Genomic DNA, 20,090 nt, shown 5'->3' with positions numbered 1-20,090 from the left:
TTGATTTCAATGGGGTACATCCACGTGGCAATTGCAGAAAAAATTCCTAAACTACTTTTGCCCAGTGTGCGTGTTTTAAAAACATGATGCTAATGGTAGCCCACACATTGATAAAATAATTTCTAGTAGCTGATTATATACGAGTGTAGATTTGATGTGTGAATATTACATTTCAGCATGGATCTGGAGCAGCAGGGGTGCAGGCTGGGCGATAAAGCACATTACTTCTGTTTCAGCACTTAGATGAAAAAGTAGCAATAACTAACACAGGCTATAGTTGAGCTACAGGCAGCAGTGCTCAGGTTAATCAAATGCCAACCTTCCTGCCAGAGCAGATGTGCCCCCTTCAACCATCTGCACCCCCAGTAGTCTCATCTGGACGCCTGGCAGGATCGGTACCCAGCGCAAGGCGAGTGCGGGGGAACAGGGAGCATCACGTGATCTGTGGAGGGGAATCCCAGTGACGTCCCTGGCTGCTCATCAGGAGAGGGAGGGTCTCCCCAGCCCATGGTGTGTGTCTAGTGGGGGAATATTTAAAGGGACGGGGAGGGACAGAGCAGATGGAGGCGAGCATCTGTCACAGAGAAGACCCAGGCAGAAGACAGGGCTTCGGGGAAGAGGTAACAGACAGGTGCCAGAGCCAGGGGGAGCACACTGAGGAATACAGGTAGGTGGGGTGGCACAGGATGAAGAAGCAAATGACAGTGCCAGTTGGATGATATATACAGGGCTTGCAGTGTAACCCTTCAATCTCTCTCTGTGAGTTAATCTGATTTTTCCAAGCACTCCAGACTGAGTCTATAATGTAAATTCTATGCATACATAGTTGTACATCGATGCAAAGCCAATCACTATGGATGAATGAAAACCACTGCGTGCCAATAGTGTACAGAATAGACTTCAAAGTTACCAGATGCAGCTTGTGCCAGGAAGGGGTTAATGGCTGCCAGTCGTTCTAGGCGATGTGATTATTCAGTATATTCCCCGGGAAGGGAGATGTATGTGACAAAAGCGTAAATTGGAGCAATTTTTCCCCCCTAGGCATCATGGCTGATCAGCATTGTTGGCTTCTGTGACATAGAAATAGTTTACAACTCTAATAGCAGGTATTAGAGACAGACTATTGTAAAGACTGGCAGAAAGATAAATACATATATGCCGATTAGAAGTGATCGTTCCCTGCTGCTGGGAATGGATTCCTGTTACTGTCATCGTTGGATGTCTGGGATGGAGAGGGAGTAAGCTACCTAATAGGCTATAATGTGCTCCGGCAGTGAAGAAGTTAATGATGGCATTTATTATTGCATGATCTGTTCAAAGACTGTGCCTCTCATCAATTGTTTTGCCATAGGAGATGGAAATGTGCATGTCAATAAGCCCAGCTATGGTATGCAGAGAGCTCCCTGGATAAGGATAATTTTAGTCAATGCTTGTGGCAAAGAATCAATTAGCCAGCAGTTTGCCGATTCCTTAGAGGAAACTGGTCCTCTGATTCCATTACCCAGATGGCGGATGATGCAGAGCCTAAGGTCGAACTCTTGCTAACTTTTAGACACCATATAGTCAATTACAGGGAGTAGTGCATATCATCTTCCTTCCATGGCTGAGATGAAAGGAACAAATTGGACTAAATGGCTCAGTGGCAGGGCTGACAGTACTACTGCTGCAGCAGAGATGTGAGCTGTCACATGCACACAACACGTTGCCTTAGCAGGTGCCCAATCTAAGCATAACTGGATATTAAAAAGAGACCATTCATGGACACTGATCACCCTGGAAGTTTGATGCCTGCTTGTCATATATCTTGTGACCTCTATACTGGAAGTTAGGGTGGGAGGGACAATCTACATTATTTTACATATAGCCCTTAATTTAGGCTCATGAATTGTCCATGATTATACTAATGGGCAATCTACAGAATATGAATTATTTAAATATAAGTATTTAAAATCTCACACTCCTTTCACACGGTCCGATCAGGAGGGGATCTATGCACGGGTCCCCTGCTGATCAGAACGGATGTCACCGTTGTGACATCCGTATCTGTCCAGTTTTTTTCTCCATCAACTGAAGTTACTAGACCTATAGGGAGTTGGATGTAAACAGACTTGTGTCCATTTACATCAGATTACCCCCAATCCCGAACAATCAGCTCTGGTGAAATGGAACTCTGATCCATTTGTTTTTCTGGACCTGGCCGAATCCAGGGGCAACCAGATGTGAACGAACACCCGTCCATTTAGATCTAGCTGTCCATACACTAACATTGGGCTTTCGATCAGGTCCGCTTGATATACTGACAGGAAAACCTGTGTGAAAGGGATCTAAAGAATTAGTCTAAAATATGCAGTTCCGTTTTGGGCAGCAGTTCTCAAAAGGGTGTTGGGGAATTGAATAGAGCGCAAAGAAGTGCAACTACACTCATAAGAAGCATGGAGGAGCTCAGCTATGATGAGAGATTAACTGTACTGAATATGTTCTCTCTGGAGAAGAGGCGATTAAGGGGAGACATGATCACCATGTATAAATACATTAATGGTCCATACAGTAAGCTTGGTGTCAAATTATTCAGGTCACTGCAAAGGACAAAGGGGCACTGCGTCTGGAGGAAAAGAGGTTTAACCTTTCCATATGGAAAAGATTCTTCACAGTTAGAGCTGTGAAAATGTGGAATAGACTCCCCCAGGAGCTAGTTCAGTTTAAAAAACTGAACTGTTTAAAAAAAACTGTTTTAAAAAAATCTGGATGTATTCCTAAATGCACAGAATATTACTGGATATTAACATTTTTGGGGTAATACCGACACAGATTGTTGATCCAGGGAATAGTCGATTGTCTTGGGGGATCGGGAAGAATTTTTTTCCCCTGTTGGAGCAAATTGAACAATGCTTTATAGGGGTTTTATGCCTTCCTTTGGATCAGCTGTGGGTAACTTTGGGCATAGCGTTCTGTTAATAGAGGTTTTTCTTTTATTATTATTTTTCTCTCTATAGGTTGAACTCGATGGACTTGTATCTTTTTTTCAACCTGATTAACTATGTAACCATGTAATTGCTAAAAGGTTGGGGGGCAGAAAATGTCTTAGCAAAAAGTATATATGCGTCAACAGCATTATGTTAAAAAGAACTGAGATCAAATAGGAGCCTTTTTTTGTGACATTAACTTGTATCGCCGATAAGAAGGTCTGGTAACACATTTCAGATGACCAGCATCAAAAACAGCTGTTATTGTGCAATTGTTTCATTAGAAAATATTGTATTGTTTAAACCAAACGATGCTTTCCCCTAGAGAGCCCACTGAATTGATAGGATTGGAGTATGTAATCTCTGTTTGTCCTGGATACTGATCAGAGATCATCCTGGATTAAAAGGAGGCAGAAGTGTGATTATATAATTCAATGGTATTACGGTAATAGTGAGGAATAGTCAGTCGGTATAACAGTATTAGCAGAGCGAATGTAACATACAGTATGCACTATCAGGGGATTTCTTCTTTACAAGGTTTGAACAGCTACAACTAGAATTTAGGATAACAGCATTTTAAGATATCTCTGTATAAAATATCTTATTGAGATTCTCGTTTATTAGAGTTCACCACCCACTCATGAGCTACTGTGAAAGAAAAGAACATATGCCAAGGATTAGAAAGTGAAAATATAGGGCAGGGGTAGGTAACCTTGGCACTCCAGCTAGGGTGAAACTACAAATCTCTTTGTGCCTCTGCTTTTGGGAGTCATGCATGTGGCTGTCAGAGCCTTGCAATGTATTATGAGACTTGTAGTTCTATAACAACAGAAAGGCTAAGGATACCTCCGGGGATACCTTATATATACTAAATAAATGTATTTTAGTCAGGGTGGATAAAAATCAATGATTTTTTTAAATTTAAATCTGATTTTTTTTATTTTTATCAAATTTATTTCAATAAAATGCTTTTGGAGTAAAAATCAATCTAAAGATAGTTTTCTATTTAAGATACATTAATAATTTAGTTTATCAAGCATGAAATGGAGCTTAGTTATGTAGCATGAGGCTGTATATTCTGCAATATTTACATTTTGTAGGGCTGGTAATGATTACATTTTTCGTGTTCGATTAATAAAAAAATTTTTTAATCGATTAATCAATTAATTTCGATTAATTATAACGCACATACAGATCCAACTACATTGGCCTCTACACATACAGCACAGCAATGAAGTAATCAAATGAACTAGGATCACGCTAATCCAGCACGTTATTAATCTCACGTGCCCCACTCAATATGGCCGCCGCTTGAGTGGGGCAACTCAGAATAATAACGTGCTGGATTACAAATGTATTTACATAGTATAGTAAAAGAGCAAAGCCCTAAGGGTGATTTAAACATAAGTATTAGCTTAATAGTTGAAGTACCCTGATTTAGTGCAAACTTTCAAGAATCCCTAGTTTTTTTCAATAGCATGGCATCATCTACATATAACAAGTACTAGATTGGCGCATAAATGGCAGCCAAAATAAAGTGTCATTTTAAAGTAAGTCATAATTAAAGTCTTATTTTAAGGACCAGCATCTTGAAATAAATGTGTATATCTGTATGCAGTTAATACATGTGTATGTATTATCTGTGTACTTTCTGTATATGGATCTACTTTTTATTTTCATATTTCATTTATATTTTTCTTGCAGGCCAAACTGCCCAGCCAAATTGACAGGGGCTGGGACTAACTATGTCTTTTCAGGGAGCTTACAGTGGTGACCTGCTGAGAATGTTTAACACCTCAGATGTGTATGCTTTGTCCCAAACCTCGCTGGGCAACTTGGTGTGGAGAGAAATAAGGCACGTGAAATAAAAAATAGGGACTCATATACTGAACACTGTCATGAAAACTTATTGTTTTATCTGAAAACACAACATGGTTCCAGTGTTGCTTCAAAACATCCAGGTGGTCTTTAGCATTTCTGAAAATGGGTAGCAAGGTATTTTTGTAGCTCAGTGGGCTTCACTAGGTTTTGTTGTAGCTCAGTGGGTTTCACTATGGAAGCCCAGAAATGAACTTTATTATTGTCCAGTGTATCCCTTGAGGTATAACACAGTCGTTCTAAGAACACAAGGTGCTATGGATCCTTAGCTGTCACCCTAGGGTTCTTAGTCACCTGTCTGAAGATACTCTTGTATTGATCTTTACAGGATGCCTGCTTCTAATGAGAGTGCCAGTTTTGCTAAGTATCTTCCCAACTGTAGACTGACTGAAGCCCAAATTTTAGGAAATCTTTTTTTGTAACCTTTTCCAGCTTCATCAACTCTTCTGAGCTCTCTGGAAATCTCATTGGATCAGGCTATATCACATTCCAACTGAATTCTGTTGGTAAAAGTAGGTATCCAAAATTGTGGGTTTTTTTGTACAACAGGGCAAATCAAATCCACGCATGAATTTCTTCAAATACATGAATTAAATCCATACTTGAATTTTTCCAAAGATTATCCTTGAGATTGACATATTTGTACAATGTAATAAGTTATTATGTAAACCATTTGTGCAAAAGGGAAGCTATAATGTAAAATGCTGTTTTGTGTAGTTTCCCCAAATAAGAATCTGTATTATTAGGAAAAAGATGAATATCATATCATGTCTTGATAGCATTCATGCGTAAATGCAGCAAATTAGTGTTCAGGGACTTTTCTTCACGACTTTATCAAAATAAAACCAGCTTCATGCCATATACCATGACTTGTGAAACAGTGTATGGGGACCATTGCAGTATATATAATCTACTTTAATGTTATTAATTATGCTTTAAGACATTTTCTCCCACCTGATAGACCACAAAGGTCTTAAAGTGTTCACTATTTTAGATGCAATTACACAACTCTTGACCAACTCCTGTGGTTCAGAACTCAGGCCCACTTCCTTTTTATGCGTCCCATAACTGTACTTGTTCACTTAGGTTCACTTAAAGTAAGAACCAGTTTTGACATGCTACATGGTTTTTAAAGCATAGGTGTACTAATTGTGCTATACTACTAATGATTTGTTTTACAGCCACTGCCATGACACTAAACAAAATAGAGAAGCTGGGGGGTCTGCGGCAACATCGGGGAAGTCTTCCTCTTGCTGTAGACTCACACCGTCGTGGTAGTATGCCCCTGCCTTACAAACACCAGCTGAGACGTGCGCAAGCTGTCGATGAGCTTGACTGGCCAAGTGTCCATTCAGGGTCGTCCGACTCTATAAGGTCCTCAGACAGTAATCCGGAGCCTGGATCCTACAAAGTTATGTTGGTTGGTGACACTGGAGTAGGAAAGACAACTCTTGCTGGGATATTTGGAGGCCTTAAAGACTCTTTCCCTCATGAAGCTGAGCATCCAGGTAAATTCTGGCAAATTATATTAGAGAGTGGGTTAAATGTATGTGCTTGACCTGATATGATTGTGAAAAATATCTTCTTGTCACTTCCAGAGGATACATATGAGATAGATCTAATGGTGGATGGAGAAAAGACAGCATTAATTGTATATGATATTTGGGAACAGGTAAGAATTTCGATAGGATCCAATATTCCCTTCTCAGGTGTTTTACAAGTACTTTGGGTACATGACATTGTGTTGATGGAAATCCTTAAAATGTTAAAGATCTACATGTTAAAGAAAAATAGTGCTGCTTGTGAACCCATCACAATGTTCTCTTTTAGTTATAGCGGTCTTTATCTTCTCAGTCAGGTCCACATACTTGGATGCAAGAAAGCTGCCTACAAATGGGGGATGCCTTCCTTCTAATCTTTTCAGTGACAGACAGAAGTAGCTTTCAACATCTGCCTGGTCTTCTTCTGAAACTGCGCTCTGTTCGTCCACATCGCCATATTCCAGTGATTCTTGTTGGCAATAAGGGAGATCTAGCTCGCTCCAGAGAGGTCAGCATGGAAGGTATTGACAAGAAGATTTAGCATACATACACATTAGCATGGGAAAGAATATGTGAGTACAATAAGGGTGTTTTACAAAATAACAGTACAGATAATGGCACCTGTCTCATAATGTGTACATTACATAGTAGTGCATACCCAGCCTACTTATGAAGATAGAACCCATGGAACCATTGTATTCGCTTAAAAAACTACATGGAAGGTACACATAGGATGACTGTCTGATACCTTTCACAGCTAGGGGCGTATCTACCACAAGGCCTTGGGCGGCACTTTCCAGGGGGACACCAAAAAAGCCAAGATCTATGTATATCTCCTGCATCCAACCTCATACGAATGGCGATCCCCGATCTTCCGCATCCCCCTGGCACACAAGTCTGCGACCGGATGGAATGTGCCTAGTGGTTACAATGTACCGTCATCAGTAGGAGAATGTTTGTGCTGGTCACGTGTCCTGCTCTAGGATCTGTCATCCAGATGCAGCCACATCCATCGGTCGGAGCTCAGCAGGGCTGATGCAGGAGATTCACGGCTCAGCGGTTGGAGAAGATCTTAGGCATACACAGAGGAAGGGAGCAGATACCGGGGGAAGAAAAGGAAAGAGAAGGCTAGTTTTACTCCTTACCGGTAAAGCCCGTGGTCGGGGAAGGGTGCTTGGAATGACTGCGTATGGCACCGCCAAATAGAGATACTTGCAGAAACGTCACCAGCACACCGTAATCCTTATAGGATCCTTGATAGTAGGGAACATAGTAACTGACAGCAGTCAGCACAAGCAGAGAGCTTGTTAGAAGATTTCTGTCAGGACCGACAATTATTTTTTGCACGTACAGATGTTACAGTACACTCTCAATGGTATTTGTATTTAACAGACCAAATGGAGAAAACAAGAGAAGTTTATTGTTAGGGTTTACATACACTTTAATTTTACAGCAGAGAATGGGTTTAGCCAAGAGAGTGTTAGACTTTTAATGACTTATAGGTAAAAGAAGTAAACTAGAGCTAACCTAGGTGAAACATTTAAAAATGTTTAATCAGAAAGGGTACAAATCTTTAAATAATGTCCTACATTTCAGTGCTAAAAACATTAAAAGCAGATAGTGCTTTAGTTTATTAATCTGGCATATACTGCACTCACCACTTGCAGCCACCAGGTGGCGATCTCTGGGCTGCAGTACAGCTTTTCATAGGCTATTTTCTTTAGTTGTTTTTTTTTGTTTGATAGACTATTACAGCAGGAGAGATCAAATAACATGAACTGTTGAATACCTTAGAATATGGGCACACGGCTTCTTCTTTATCCTAGCAGAGATAAGACATCTAGCTCCGACAATTTTACACAGGCTGCCAACAAGCATGGAGGTCATGCAAGCCCAGCATACTCTGTAAACTGAATGTCATGGATGCTCTGCTAAAATGCTATAAAACACGGGTTTATAAATTTGGTAGACTTGAATTTAACTTTATAAATTATTATTTCACTTTAACAGTAAATTGTACCTAAAGCGGAATTAAAGTCTGCAGTCCCCTGCCAAGAAAACCTTAGAACCCCATTTACTTCTTTCAGCTAATACTTGCATTCTAATGACCTGCATCTATCCTATTTAGTTACCCTGTGCAAGCCAGTGCCATCTTTGCTGCTTCCTGGCATTGATTTTCTCTTACCTTACTTCCGCACAGATTGTGATAGTCAGTGCCTATGCCAGAGACAGAGGAGTATGTCATCTTGGCAGGGCAGTCTGATCATCTCAGCTGGGTCAGGATGCTGAGAAAGTAAGAGCCACTGGGCATGTGCAAATGATGTCACTAGAATAATATCAGTGAAAATAGTATGTACAGTTGCATTACAGATCAGGATAAGTGGTTTTCTCCTCTTTTGCTCTAACTTGTATGATATTGAGGGTTACTGGTATGATACAAATGCCTATTGTTGCAGTAGGTGACACAATGGCAGCAGTGTTCTGACCGCACCATTTTTTAAATTTGGAAATCATCTGAAAAGTTTGTTTGGCACATTTAGTTGAATTGTGTTATTTAACTGATGAGTCTGAGCCTGAGTGGTTGAGGAAGACATAGCCTGAGTGGTGGAGTTCTTATCTATCTTTGCAACTAAGCGCTCGACTAAGGAACTCAAACTTACAAACAACTCAAAAGCAGTAAACCTTTATGTGCTTCTGAGTTGTTTTGACTTTTTTCTGATTAGCTGCAGTTTACCTTTGTGTTGCTTTAAATTGCCTCTGAGCTGCTTTGAGTTGCTTCTGAGTTTCCTTGAGGTGTTTTTGCATTTACAGTGACTTGTATTGAGAAGAAAAGCAGTTCAGGCGTCAACAAAGGCCCATGAGAACGTCTGCAGCCTTCACCTCTCTTGACAGCATTGTAAAAATCAAGCCTGGTATTAAAATGTTCTTTTACATCCTCCTCTCTTTCCTCAAAGAGAAGACAGGTGTTAGACATTGATATACATAATAAATGTGCTTGCACAATATCCAGATGTAAAGCTTTTGTAGAAAGTGGAATGAACGCTGCTGTGCTCTCTGCTGGACCACGGCTAAAATAGATCAAAATAGAAGAGTATAGTCTCCCGATAAGGTTCTTGTATGAACAAATACTTTACTCCTACTTATGGAAACAAAAAGAAACATATCCACATGAAGCAGGCTCTTATTTAATCTGTCACCATGGACATTAGAATGACAGTTCATACTGTAACATTCCCAGTTTGCCTTGATGCCATTGTGTACACTGGATTTCTCTTTTTTCTTTCAGAGGGACGCGCCCTGGCAGGCATGCTAAGCTGTAAGTACACAGAGACATCTGCTGCCCTTCACCATAATACACAGGAGTTGCTTGAGGGGGTTGTCAGACAGATCCGTCTACGAAAAGATGAGGGACAACACAATCCCCAGCCAGCCACCCTCCTACCACCAGTTCGCAGAGAGAGTCTGACCAAAAGAGCGAGGCGACTTTTGCAGGGAATTATGGGAAAACATAAAGGTTTCTTCAAGCAGAGGTCAAAATCATGCCATGACCTTTCTGTCCTGTGACTTGTGAACTATGCTGTCCATGTGCCATAAGGAAGCCGGACTGGCCACATGACCTCGTGTCTGCCACAGAACTCGGAGAACTTCTGACCATCCTATGTGGAACCATATTAACAGAACATGGGCGGCATAGACTGATATTTCTATGAACCCCGTGCTAAAACAAAATAACAACAACACCATAAGAAAACCACTACCTGGTACAACACTAAGGAAAAATCATGTATAGCATTCCCAAAGGTGAATATACTGTATGTTTACCAGGACCGTAATGGTATGTCCACAAGAATACAAGTTTAGAGTACTTGTGTCCTAAAGGAGACTTCTCACAGAGGGCTTCAAGTGGACATATGGGCAAAAATCAGAAATGACAAATATGATGTAATCAGTCAATGGCATTAACATAGCAGGTTTTGTTTTCCTGAGTCCCCTATAACATAGTTTTATTACCTGGTGATCTGTCCAGTAAGTCTGTTATGTTTCTACTTCCTTTAAAAGACAAAGCTCTCAAGCAAAAGTGGAACTTAGAGGGTTGAGACACACCATTTAAAACTGACAGGGGTGCTTAAGTAGGGTTTACACGTGACAAATTTTATCCGGTTCCTAATGAACTGGCTGATATCCGCAGTGGGTGCGGCTGTCAGCACCCTTCTACCCGGCATCCCTCAATCAGCTGATCGAAGGAGCCGGTTTGGAAATTCTCGGCCAGACGGAGCCTGAAGCCTATCAGCTGCTAGCTCCGTCTGGGTATTCTGACAGCAGAGGGCGGAGGCTGTCATAATACAATGCAAACAGCGTGGGATTTGTCCATCAACGCTCGTAAGTGTTGATGGAGGAATCTATTCTATTTTTTTCATTCAGCCCATGGGTTAAACAGAAAAAATAGAAACGTGTATACCCGGCTTTACAAAGGTCAGCCTTGATTCATTTACATAACCTTAAAAAACCTCCCAAAAGGAAACAAAAAACTGTTTCTGTTACTGCCTTAAAAGCTGGAGTAAGCTTTTCATTTCTTAGTCATTCTTGTAAATTCCATCTAAGTCTACTAGTCCATCCAACACTACCTCTCCACAATTCTGCTGTTCAAGGGTGGCTACGTTGTTCCTCCATAGATACAGTGGAGGACTGAGCTTAGCCACTCTTGGGAATTGTGGTATTGGCCGGATCACCAGGTGAAAATAAAGAGAAAGCTGCAATATATTATTTTTTGTTTTGGGGTTTATAAAAATGAAAACAAATAATGCCATGACATAAGTGAAGACCCTCGGATGATGACCAACATGTACAGTATATGCTACAATTACATATGAGTATATGACCTTTACAAACAAATATTTATTGGTTCTCTATATGTTGCTGGCTACAGAAGGCAGCAACTTGGCTGTTTCTATAGTGGTTATTGGTTTTTAAGGCCAGGCTGCTATCTCAGCACCCAAGATCCTGCTTTCTAAGTATGGCCTGGTTCACACCTAGGTGTTTTTGAGCAGAAGAAAAAAGCGCTTTTAAGCACCCAACACAAGAAACCCTATGATTTTCAATGGCCCCTGTTCACATCTGAGCAGCAAAACGCCAAATGCAGAAAAAAGTACATGAGCTTCTTTTGGCTGTTTCAAGCTCGTTCCCACCCACTCATAGACTTCAATGGAAACGCGGGGCAGAAGCATGTTGTACATGTTCATGCGTGTTTTTATGCATGTTCATGTTGTGTGTCCCATTACATGACCACCATGTTTATGAAACTGCCATTCCAAATGCACATCTTCGTGTGCACCTAGGTGTGAACCAGGCCTTAGGGCTTGGGACCAGCTGTAGTTGTATAGGAAATTCAGATTAGGGCAAATCTACTCAGATGCCAGTTAACCCCCAATGTTTTTGGACTGTGTGATAAAAAACACAGGTTACACATACAAACGTGCAGTGCAATGTGCCAATTGGAAACCGAACCAAGGACCCAGCACTACAACAGAAGAGTGTTAACCACTTAGCCAAGGTGCTTCTCAGAGAAATTTGTAGCCTTACATTTGTAATTCAGTTTTGCTTGCCCAAACATCATATGTCTAACATATACTGTATTATTAACTAGCAACTAGGGGTGGACAAAATGTTATGGAATTCAGGTGCTGGGGTGGTTCCTGGGATTTATCCAGCCCCGGACCAGCAGGTATCTCTTTATACTATAAAAAGTCACTAAAGTGAATCTACAGCATCATATACTGTATTTGGCCCAGTGACACATTTTGTAAGAACATGATATATGATATGGATAAGTAGTCCGGAGAAGCATCAAGGTGCCATTAGCATTGTGTGCCTACAAGCACCATTGCTATTGTCATGGTCCATTTATTTTTAGTTAGGCCATCACTGTGTCATGGACATTGGGAATTGGCCATCGTAAGGCACGATTTAGGCCGAAATATGGTAGATCTGCACACAGATCATGTGGCCAGTGCTGGGCTTTTTCATATTTCATGGGCTTCAACCAGATGCCTTTCAAGCAACCACCAGCTCATACCTATTTATTGCTCTGTTCTCGCATTCTGCCTACATTTCAGTAATTGCACCAGACACAACACAAACTCACAGAACATGACTCATGAAGCTTACATAGAATGGTTTTGGCAACGGAGTAGACAGGATGGTGATGTTCTGTCACACCAAAGTGGCGCCATTCAGATTTGTACCTTAGGAGAGTTGTAAGAGAAATGACGGATGATAACAACAACCATTGCCATTTGTCTTGTATGATACAATGCTTCCAAGATCTAACAATGTCACCCGGGTGAAGGGGGAAAAGAGCACGTTAGACTGGAGGGATGGCTATGCCAAAAACACCTTTTCCTGTGGACTGTTGGGAGTGTAAAGGTTTGTTTTTGGATGCCCTCAGAGTGATGGAAATGTATTGTTAAATCAACAAATAAACACATTTCACATCAGCAAGTGTGTGTAAAATAAATGCTCAACCAGCACTGTGTAAGAGATTCTGTATAAACTGTCAGGACTTAACCATCTGAATATACAACATGTAAAACGGATTATATTTATGGCTTTTCTTCACCCACTTCACTGTCACCCTGTCTTCATACTACCTTTCCTCTGAGTATACCTTACTCCTACCCCCCTCCCCAGAGCAATTTTCCTGTCTTCCGACCTTAAAAGGAGAAATTCATCCGAACAGGCTTTGTTGCCATGGAGACTACAAACCAACTATATTCCAAAGCTCCCCCTGTATCTGGGGGAGACGTTGCCATGGAGACTCATATACGGCACCCCATACCACAGTGAACGCTATTGTGATAAGAGTGAGAGGAACACAAATAACCAAATTACTCTGTAAGCAGTCATCTCATGGCCTTGTGATGCTGGCTCATGTAAGAGCTGTCAGGTTATGTTGCGAGAGAGAGGCACTGAAGCTCTTTCTGAAAGCACACGGAATCAAGAACCGGTTATAAAACATCTTGGCGATGAGTTTTTTTTTTTTTTTAAACGTGCCGTATATTTATTGTACAGTATAAATTCACATACTATACCAATTCACAATTGGTAACGTTGTCACCGATTAGTTAAAATCATAGAGCATTTTGAAGATGAGTTTGTAGTGTTACAGATGATCGTAAGGCTATAACTCAAAAAAGCATTGTCAAGGTTCATCTGTTTTGGTTTTTCTATTTTTGCAAAATGTTAGACTGGGAAAGACGTAGCATCTGTGGCCGGCAGTGATTGTGAACGCCAGATGTGGTGACTGATCTACCACATAATCTGCTGACCTATCTGAATTATTCACATACTGCAGTCTCTAGTTTACAGTAATCTGCAGCTCCCAGTGATCACAAACTTGGCCAATATCTTTGTGTGCAGAGCTAAGAGAGTTCCATGTAGGACAAGAAGTGTATACAGTACAAGAGTTTAGTTGGAAGAATTTGTTTGGGGACTATGTTGGGCTCTGGGACTAAGAAGATTAATATAACTTTAGGGTTAGATAATAGGAGGAAAGGCTTAAGGTTGCCACCTGGACAATCCGGGTTTTGAACGCTGTGTCTGTGTTTCATATAATCTGAAACCCGGACACAAGATGTCAGGCAGACAGGGGCAACAAAAACTAAGATAGGGGCTATTGGCCCCCCACCGAAAATAGGCTCGGCTGGGATATTTACATATAATTGGGTGGCGCTATAAACATATGAATAAGCCGCAACGTTTTCATACGTAAATACCGCGTTTAATTGATATGCAAATTATGCACCTCCCCCCATTGTAGAAGGTGGTACAGTCCATCAAAAATTGTACACTTACCTATCGGTAATTTTCCTTTCCTGACGCCAATACATGGCAGCATACAATGGGTATGGCTCCGCCCCCCACCCAATCACAGGACCAGTTATACTATAAATTAAAGCCCGCCTCCCAAGGCCACCATTCTCGTAACAAGTACTCAATGCGAAAGCCATGGGCGGGTCCTGTATGCTGCCATGTATTGGCGTCAGGAAAGGAAAATTACCGATAGGTAAGTATACAATTTTCCATTTTCCTGACGCCAATCCATGGCAGCATACAATGGGATCTAACTAGCACACATCCAAGGAGGGTAATTCTGAGATATTTATTTATTTGTACCACTGGTAAACACATTCAGAAACAACTTCACCTTGGACAAGACTCCTGGACAGACCCTGTAATGGGACAGGAACATATACCGGGTACAGCCTTCCAGAATAACTCTGGAGGTACATCACTAAATTCTATCCGTAAGGATAACATCCTTCGGAAGAGCGAATCCAGAGTCTAATCTGATAGCTCCATCTGCTTGATCAGGCACAATGCATGTGACCTAGTGCACGCAGAGAGCTACTTTCTAAATGTGGTGGCCTTGGGAGGCGGGCTTTAATTTATAGTATAACTGGTCCTGTGATTGGGTGGGGGGCGGAGCCATACCCATTGTATGCTACCATGGATTGGCGTCAGGAAAGGTTTTTCAGCTGTTCTTCTTCTTGTATCTCCCCGTGTGTGTGGCTATCGGCCTCTGTGGTTAACAGACATATTGTATAGCTCTCTCATGCCTTTTTACAGCTCTACAAAAGTTTAATTCACTTTAAATGAGACCCCGGGCTGCTTTATATTCCCTTACACAGTTTTGCAGCTAAAGTCTCTGGAAAGGACCCTTTTTAAATATTAACTATTTTAAGTTGGGATTTGTTTTATATTCATTTTCAACAGGCATTGCAGGAAAACAGTTAAACAAAGCTACTGTAATCCAGCAAATATTGCATCTACGCTAATTCAGCCATCTCAATCATTTTAAGGTAATTGCTGGTCAGTGTATATACCTGCGTTACATTGCTGGTCAGTGTATATACCTCCGTTATGCATCATGCTCTGTGTATCATACATGACTATTTTTGCAGTAAAATACTGTGTTACTTCATCCTCTTGTAACCACTTTGTCTACATACACTTACTCCAGTGTCAGCTGCACCTCATTTCTTTGGATTAGCTTTGTGATAGTGACAACAGTGGACCATGCCTGCGAAATATATGTGTCAGCACAGGTGCAGGAGTGCAATATGAGGCAATTGTCACCCTATAACAGGAAGTGTCTGAACAAGGACCTTCATGGCAGGATCACCAGGGATTATTTCATCGAAAGCAGCAGATTTAAATAAAAACTGTAGGAAAAAAAGATTTTCAGCCTACTGTAACTAGCTTTTGGAAGTATTAAGAATATGTGCTTACTTTTCTGCATAGCAGTATGGTCTTCCAGAAATCCATGGTACAAGTCTGTGCTTCCTGCCCTCTGCCGCCTTCATTTCCTTTATGTTAGGCCACTAGCCACTGTGCAGTCTATCAGCCTAGCCTGTGGTCTAATAGCCTCCCCATTCTATTGCAACCAGCAGGGAAGTGATGACATCCTAGCATGCACGGCAGTGGGTAGAGTAGGGAAGCCGTAGACTGCTGGTCTGACCCTGCCCACTCTCAGTGCAGAGCTCCCTGCTGTCACACCTCCTTCCCTGAGACTGGGAGGTGCTGGAAAGCTCTGTAAAGTCAAACTGCTCTTCCACACTAGTTTTACATTAATTGATTCATCAGTTCACTTGCTGGGTCTGCTGAAAACCAAGTGAACTGAAGCACAGGAGCTGACTCAATGTAAATGAGGATATTCTCTCATCCAGACTCTGTGTGTCATCTCTCTTATCTCCCTATGGTTCAGTGTACTGGTGTACTATTGACTGAGAACTGTTGTAATTCTCAGTGTAATGTTAGCTCTCTGATTGGTTGCAGGAAGGGGCTTACCTTTCTCACTCTAGGATCATATTCAAAGAGCTGCTGTCCTATTGATTCAAAACGGAACTCTTTCATATGTATCAGTTATCAGTTCAGTCAGATGAATCATTTCATCCATTTCACTGAAAATAATCAAATTCAAAAGAAAGATTCCTTCATGAACTGGACATCACTATTCCACACAGCCAGATGCTGTTAGGAGGAGGTAGGATGACTTCAAAGCAGAGAAATGTGTCATGCAGAAGCACCTATATATGTATGTGCAGTCGGGGAAAAAAAAAACTAGTCACTGGAGCATACAGCATTTTGTAGCTCTTCCCATCTCCACCCATCTCCATATTTTGCAATGGCTCATGGGAGATGTAGTCTGCTTTCTTTAATGATAAATGGTTCCAGCAGTTTGCTTCCTCTGACTGAGAGGGACCTAGTTATATAAAATAATGTGCATCCCGGAGTTCTTCTTTAAAGATGAATGACAACTTGCAAAAATAAAAATGCATGTAAGTACCTTAACTATTAACAAGAATGTATCTTATTTGTGTATCACTCGGATGTAGAACCTCAAATCATCTCTGAATTGGTGCTGGCACTATCCTTCCTTCTAGAATGTGGTTCCCCATGTGTGTTGCAAAGTAGCCACCACTCCAAACTCACTCCCGCGATGGACTATAATCTCAATACAAATTAGTAAGCATCACAGGAGTAAGCATGGAGCGGTGACTACTTTACAACACACACAGGGACCATGGGGAACAAAAGTAACCCCCCTCCAGAAGGAAGGACAGTGTCAGCACCAATTCAGAGATGATTTGGGGATCTACAGCCGAGTGATACACAGATAAGATACATTTCTGTTAATAGCTGGGGTACTTGAATGTATTTTTAAGATTTAACTCGAGTTTAGTGTCACTAAGTGTTGGGGGATAACTGTAAAGCCATAGGTTAAAGTGATGTTAAAGTCAAGTTTTTAAAATGCTGATAAAATCACTTACAATGGATGCTGCTTCTTGATGTTTAAGAATTTTAGTTTCCTGCAAAATCAGGAGAGCCCCTGAGCACTGGTCCTGATATCTTGTTTTAGGGTGGTTCCTTTCCCTTGCACACAGCCAGAGCAAGGCGAGCCACTCCGCCCTTCTCCATGTTAGTAAATGGACAGCTGTTGGAGACAGTGCTGTCCCTTGCGATATTGTACTGGACAGGAAGTTCAGAGAAGTCGAGCTGAAAAAGTTACATAGTTAATAGGGCTTCGGAAAGGAACGATTAATTACCCGATTAATTGTTAATATTTTTGATCGATTAAAATTATTTTGATCAATAATGAAAACACTCACCTCTCCACCGGCTTCCGGGAGTCCCGTCGGAGATCCGGTGATGTCACCGGACTCCTCCCCCCTTCCCTTCGTTAGCCAACGGAGCCACTTGGGCCGGTGTTCTATCGATAGTCCCAACTTAGAGTTCTGGGACCGCCTGACTTCCGGTTTCCTTAGAACTACGAGATTGGCCAAAAAGTTCTTCTGCACAAGCGCCATTGCCCTATACACATACAGCACAGCAATAAAGTACTAAAATGAACTAGGATCACAGTAATCCAGCACGTTATTATTCTGAGTTGCCCCACTCAATATGGTCGCCGCTTGAGTGGGGCAACTCAGAATAATAGAAAAAAGGGGGTTGTGTTCCTTCCTGGAGATCCGACTGATTATGTCTGCCCTAATTAGATTTACACATAATTGCTTGTTACGTCCGATCCGTGGCCCAATTGAACCAGTACAAAAAAACGAGGGTTAACCCGTTAAAAGATAACGGGTTAGTAGCGGGCAACTTAAGGATCCGGACACGTCAACCAATTGTAGAAAATATATAATTTTATTGAAAAACCACACACTATTGCACATTAGATTCACCGACTACCATTAAAAACATTGTAGAACACATACAGTCATGATTAATATGTGGATCGATCCTCATTAACATTAACCTTGTATCCCCACCATGGGGGGGAGGAAAAAGTAACCGATGTAGCTATAGCTTCGGTTCCTTTTCTTTTATCCTTTACACACGTATGTCCACTTTCGTGAGTAGTATTGATCAAGGAGAAGGATCCCAAACTGGAAGGGTGAGAGAGGAGGGAGACAACGAAAAAGGAAAACGTTCTTCTGATTTTCCTATTCAAATGTAATGAAGAGTTCTATGTATATCTCTAGTTCGCAACACCCCCTCTCTCTGTTTTCGACTGAATTATCTCAGGTGTTTTTAGATGTTACTTATTTATTTATTTAATATTTCCTGTATGGATGTCTTCTTTGTTCGTAGAGATATTATTCTTATTTTTACTCCCAAGTTATTTCATCTTTTGTTTTCCGTTTGTTATTGAAATTTCAAATTCTCTGTTATTAGGTAATGGGTACCTCTGATTCAAATTTAACCGTGTGTGCTATTAACTCCTTTCTGCTCGTCTGCAACGTGTTACTCTAATTGGAGTGGTGGGGTGTATCAAGTCCTTTTGTTTTGAGGGGAAGGGAGTTTTCTCACGGACAGACTATCACTGGGTCATCATTAATAAACCAACCGCCTGACTCATTCCTTTTCTTTCTTCTTTTATTTAGTTTTGAGTGTAGATGTTAGAAGTATCTATCTCAGAGTGTTATATAGCTGATGTCCTTAACGGATATATGTAACATTTTTATCACTCACGATACTGTAGTCTTCTCAGAGTCCGGGCGGCTTGGGGATTTCCCAGTGCAAATCAAATATCCACTTCAATATAGGTACGACTCGCCACCTCCTCAGTGCAATGTCCGCTGTTACACACTCTCCGATAGCAGACACGAGCGGTGTTTCTACCTCGTGGGTCTCCTTTGAAGTCTCCTGGATGTTCGGGATATAGTCTGTCCGTCTGTGAGAGCCTCCAGCCCCAAATTGCAGGTTCTTACCAAGGTTGGTAAATCTTTTAGGTAAAGTTTTCAGAATCGTATGTCCACTTGTGATATGTGACTGCAGGCTTGATTGCTGTCTAGTTGTCGACGCGTTTCGCCCCTCCCATTGTACGGGGCTTCGTCAGGACATAATCAGACGTTGGGAGAGATGTTGCTTAAATAGTGGGGTCACGCCCCTTTTTCCCTTTTTAAAAAAAATGAGAGTAGAAATTTGGATTTTAAGGAACAGTTCTCTCCCCTTTGATATAGCCTTCTATCAATTTCGTTAGACAGTATCAACATAGAATTTACATTTCTCTATTACAGAGTAAAGGTAAATAAAACAACTGTTTTTGCGTGGCCCAGGTATAGGGGGTGATTGTATATATCTTCCTCCCACAGGCCTAGGTGGAGACATGCATAGGATGGGGCCCAAGGAGCCCCCATCGATGTGCCCCTAATCTGTTTGAAGAAGGCTCCTGAGAATTGGAAACTGTTGTTGTGTAGGGCAAAGGTTAAGAGTTCTACAATAAATTCATTTTGTGTTGCCATCAATGGAAAGTGCACATCGAGGAAATGTTCTATAGCTTTTAACCCCCATTCGTGTGGTATTGACGTGTAAAGTGATTCCACATCAATACCCACCAATAGGGAACCCTCCTCTATCTTTAGATCATTTATTTTATTTAGTACATCTTTGGTGTCTCTGGTGTAGGAGGGCAAACGCAACACCATTTCTTTCAGAAGGGAATCTAGATATTTGCCCATATTTTCAAGTGGCCCTCCTACTGCAGAAACTATGGGTCTTCCCGGGGGGTTATTGTAATTTTTATGAATCTTTGGTATAATATAAAATGTTAGAATATTATAGTTGTTTATCTTTAGAAAACAGAATTCCTTGTGTGTCAATAAGCCTGCTTCTAGAGCTAGTTTTATTTTATCATTGAACTCACTCA

At 41.2% G+C, this 20,090-nt stretch overlaps 1 protein-coding gene across 2 annotated transcripts; it reads left to right on the top strand.

Annotated features, from left to right (window-relative positions):
• The first annotated feature begins 545 nt into the window (after positions 1 to 545).
• On the top strand, positions 546 to 10,088 carry REM2 (RRAD and GEM like GTPase 2). Of its 2 annotated transcripts, none has more exons than XM_018556118.1 (5): positions 546 to 667; positions 6,023 to 6,349; positions 6,440 to 6,513; positions 6,696 to 6,903; positions 9,669 to 10,088. In XM_018556118.1, the coding sequence occupies exons 2-5, from the start codon at positions 6,031 to 6,033 to the stop codon at positions 9,944 to 9,946; spliced, it is 879 nt and encodes a 292-aa protein (XP_018411620.1). In that variant the 5' UTR covers positions 546 to 667; positions 6,023 to 6,030; the 3' UTR covers positions 9,947 to 10,088. The 2 variants fall into 2 exon arrangements, with proteins under 2 accessions (XP_018411620.1, XP_018411619.1); XM_018556117.1 differs by having other exon boundaries at positions 6,678 to 6,903.
• Positions 10,089 to 20,090: the final 10,002 nt, after the last annotated feature.

Source organism: Nanorana parkeri, unplaced genomic scaffold (assembly GCF_000935625.1).
Source record: "Nanorana parkeri isolate BGI_ZX_2015 unplaced genomic scaffold, ASM93562v1 scaffold225, whole genome shotgun sequence".
Lineage (NCBI taxonomy): Eukaryota > Metazoa > Chordata > Amphibia > Anura > Dicroglossidae > Nanorana > Nanorana parkeri.
The sequence above is the reverse complement of the archived record's forward strand: the minus strand, read 5'-3'. Positions and strand labels throughout refer to the sequence as shown.

Bases quoted from the DNA above. Each gene is read 5' to 3' on its own strand.
- REM2 (XM_018556117.1), top strand. From the start codon at position 6,031: ATGACACTAAACAAAATAGAGAAGCTGGGGGGTCTGCGGCAACATCGG. The intron at 6,514-6,677 runs GTAAGAATTTCG...TTTTAGTTATAG, and splicing joins TATATGATATTTGGGAACAG to CGGTCTTTATCTTCTCAGTC. The intron at 6,904-9,668 runs GTATTGACAAGA...TTTTTCTTTCAG, and splicing joins CAGAGAGGTCAGCATGGAAG to AGGGACGCGCCCTGGCAGGC.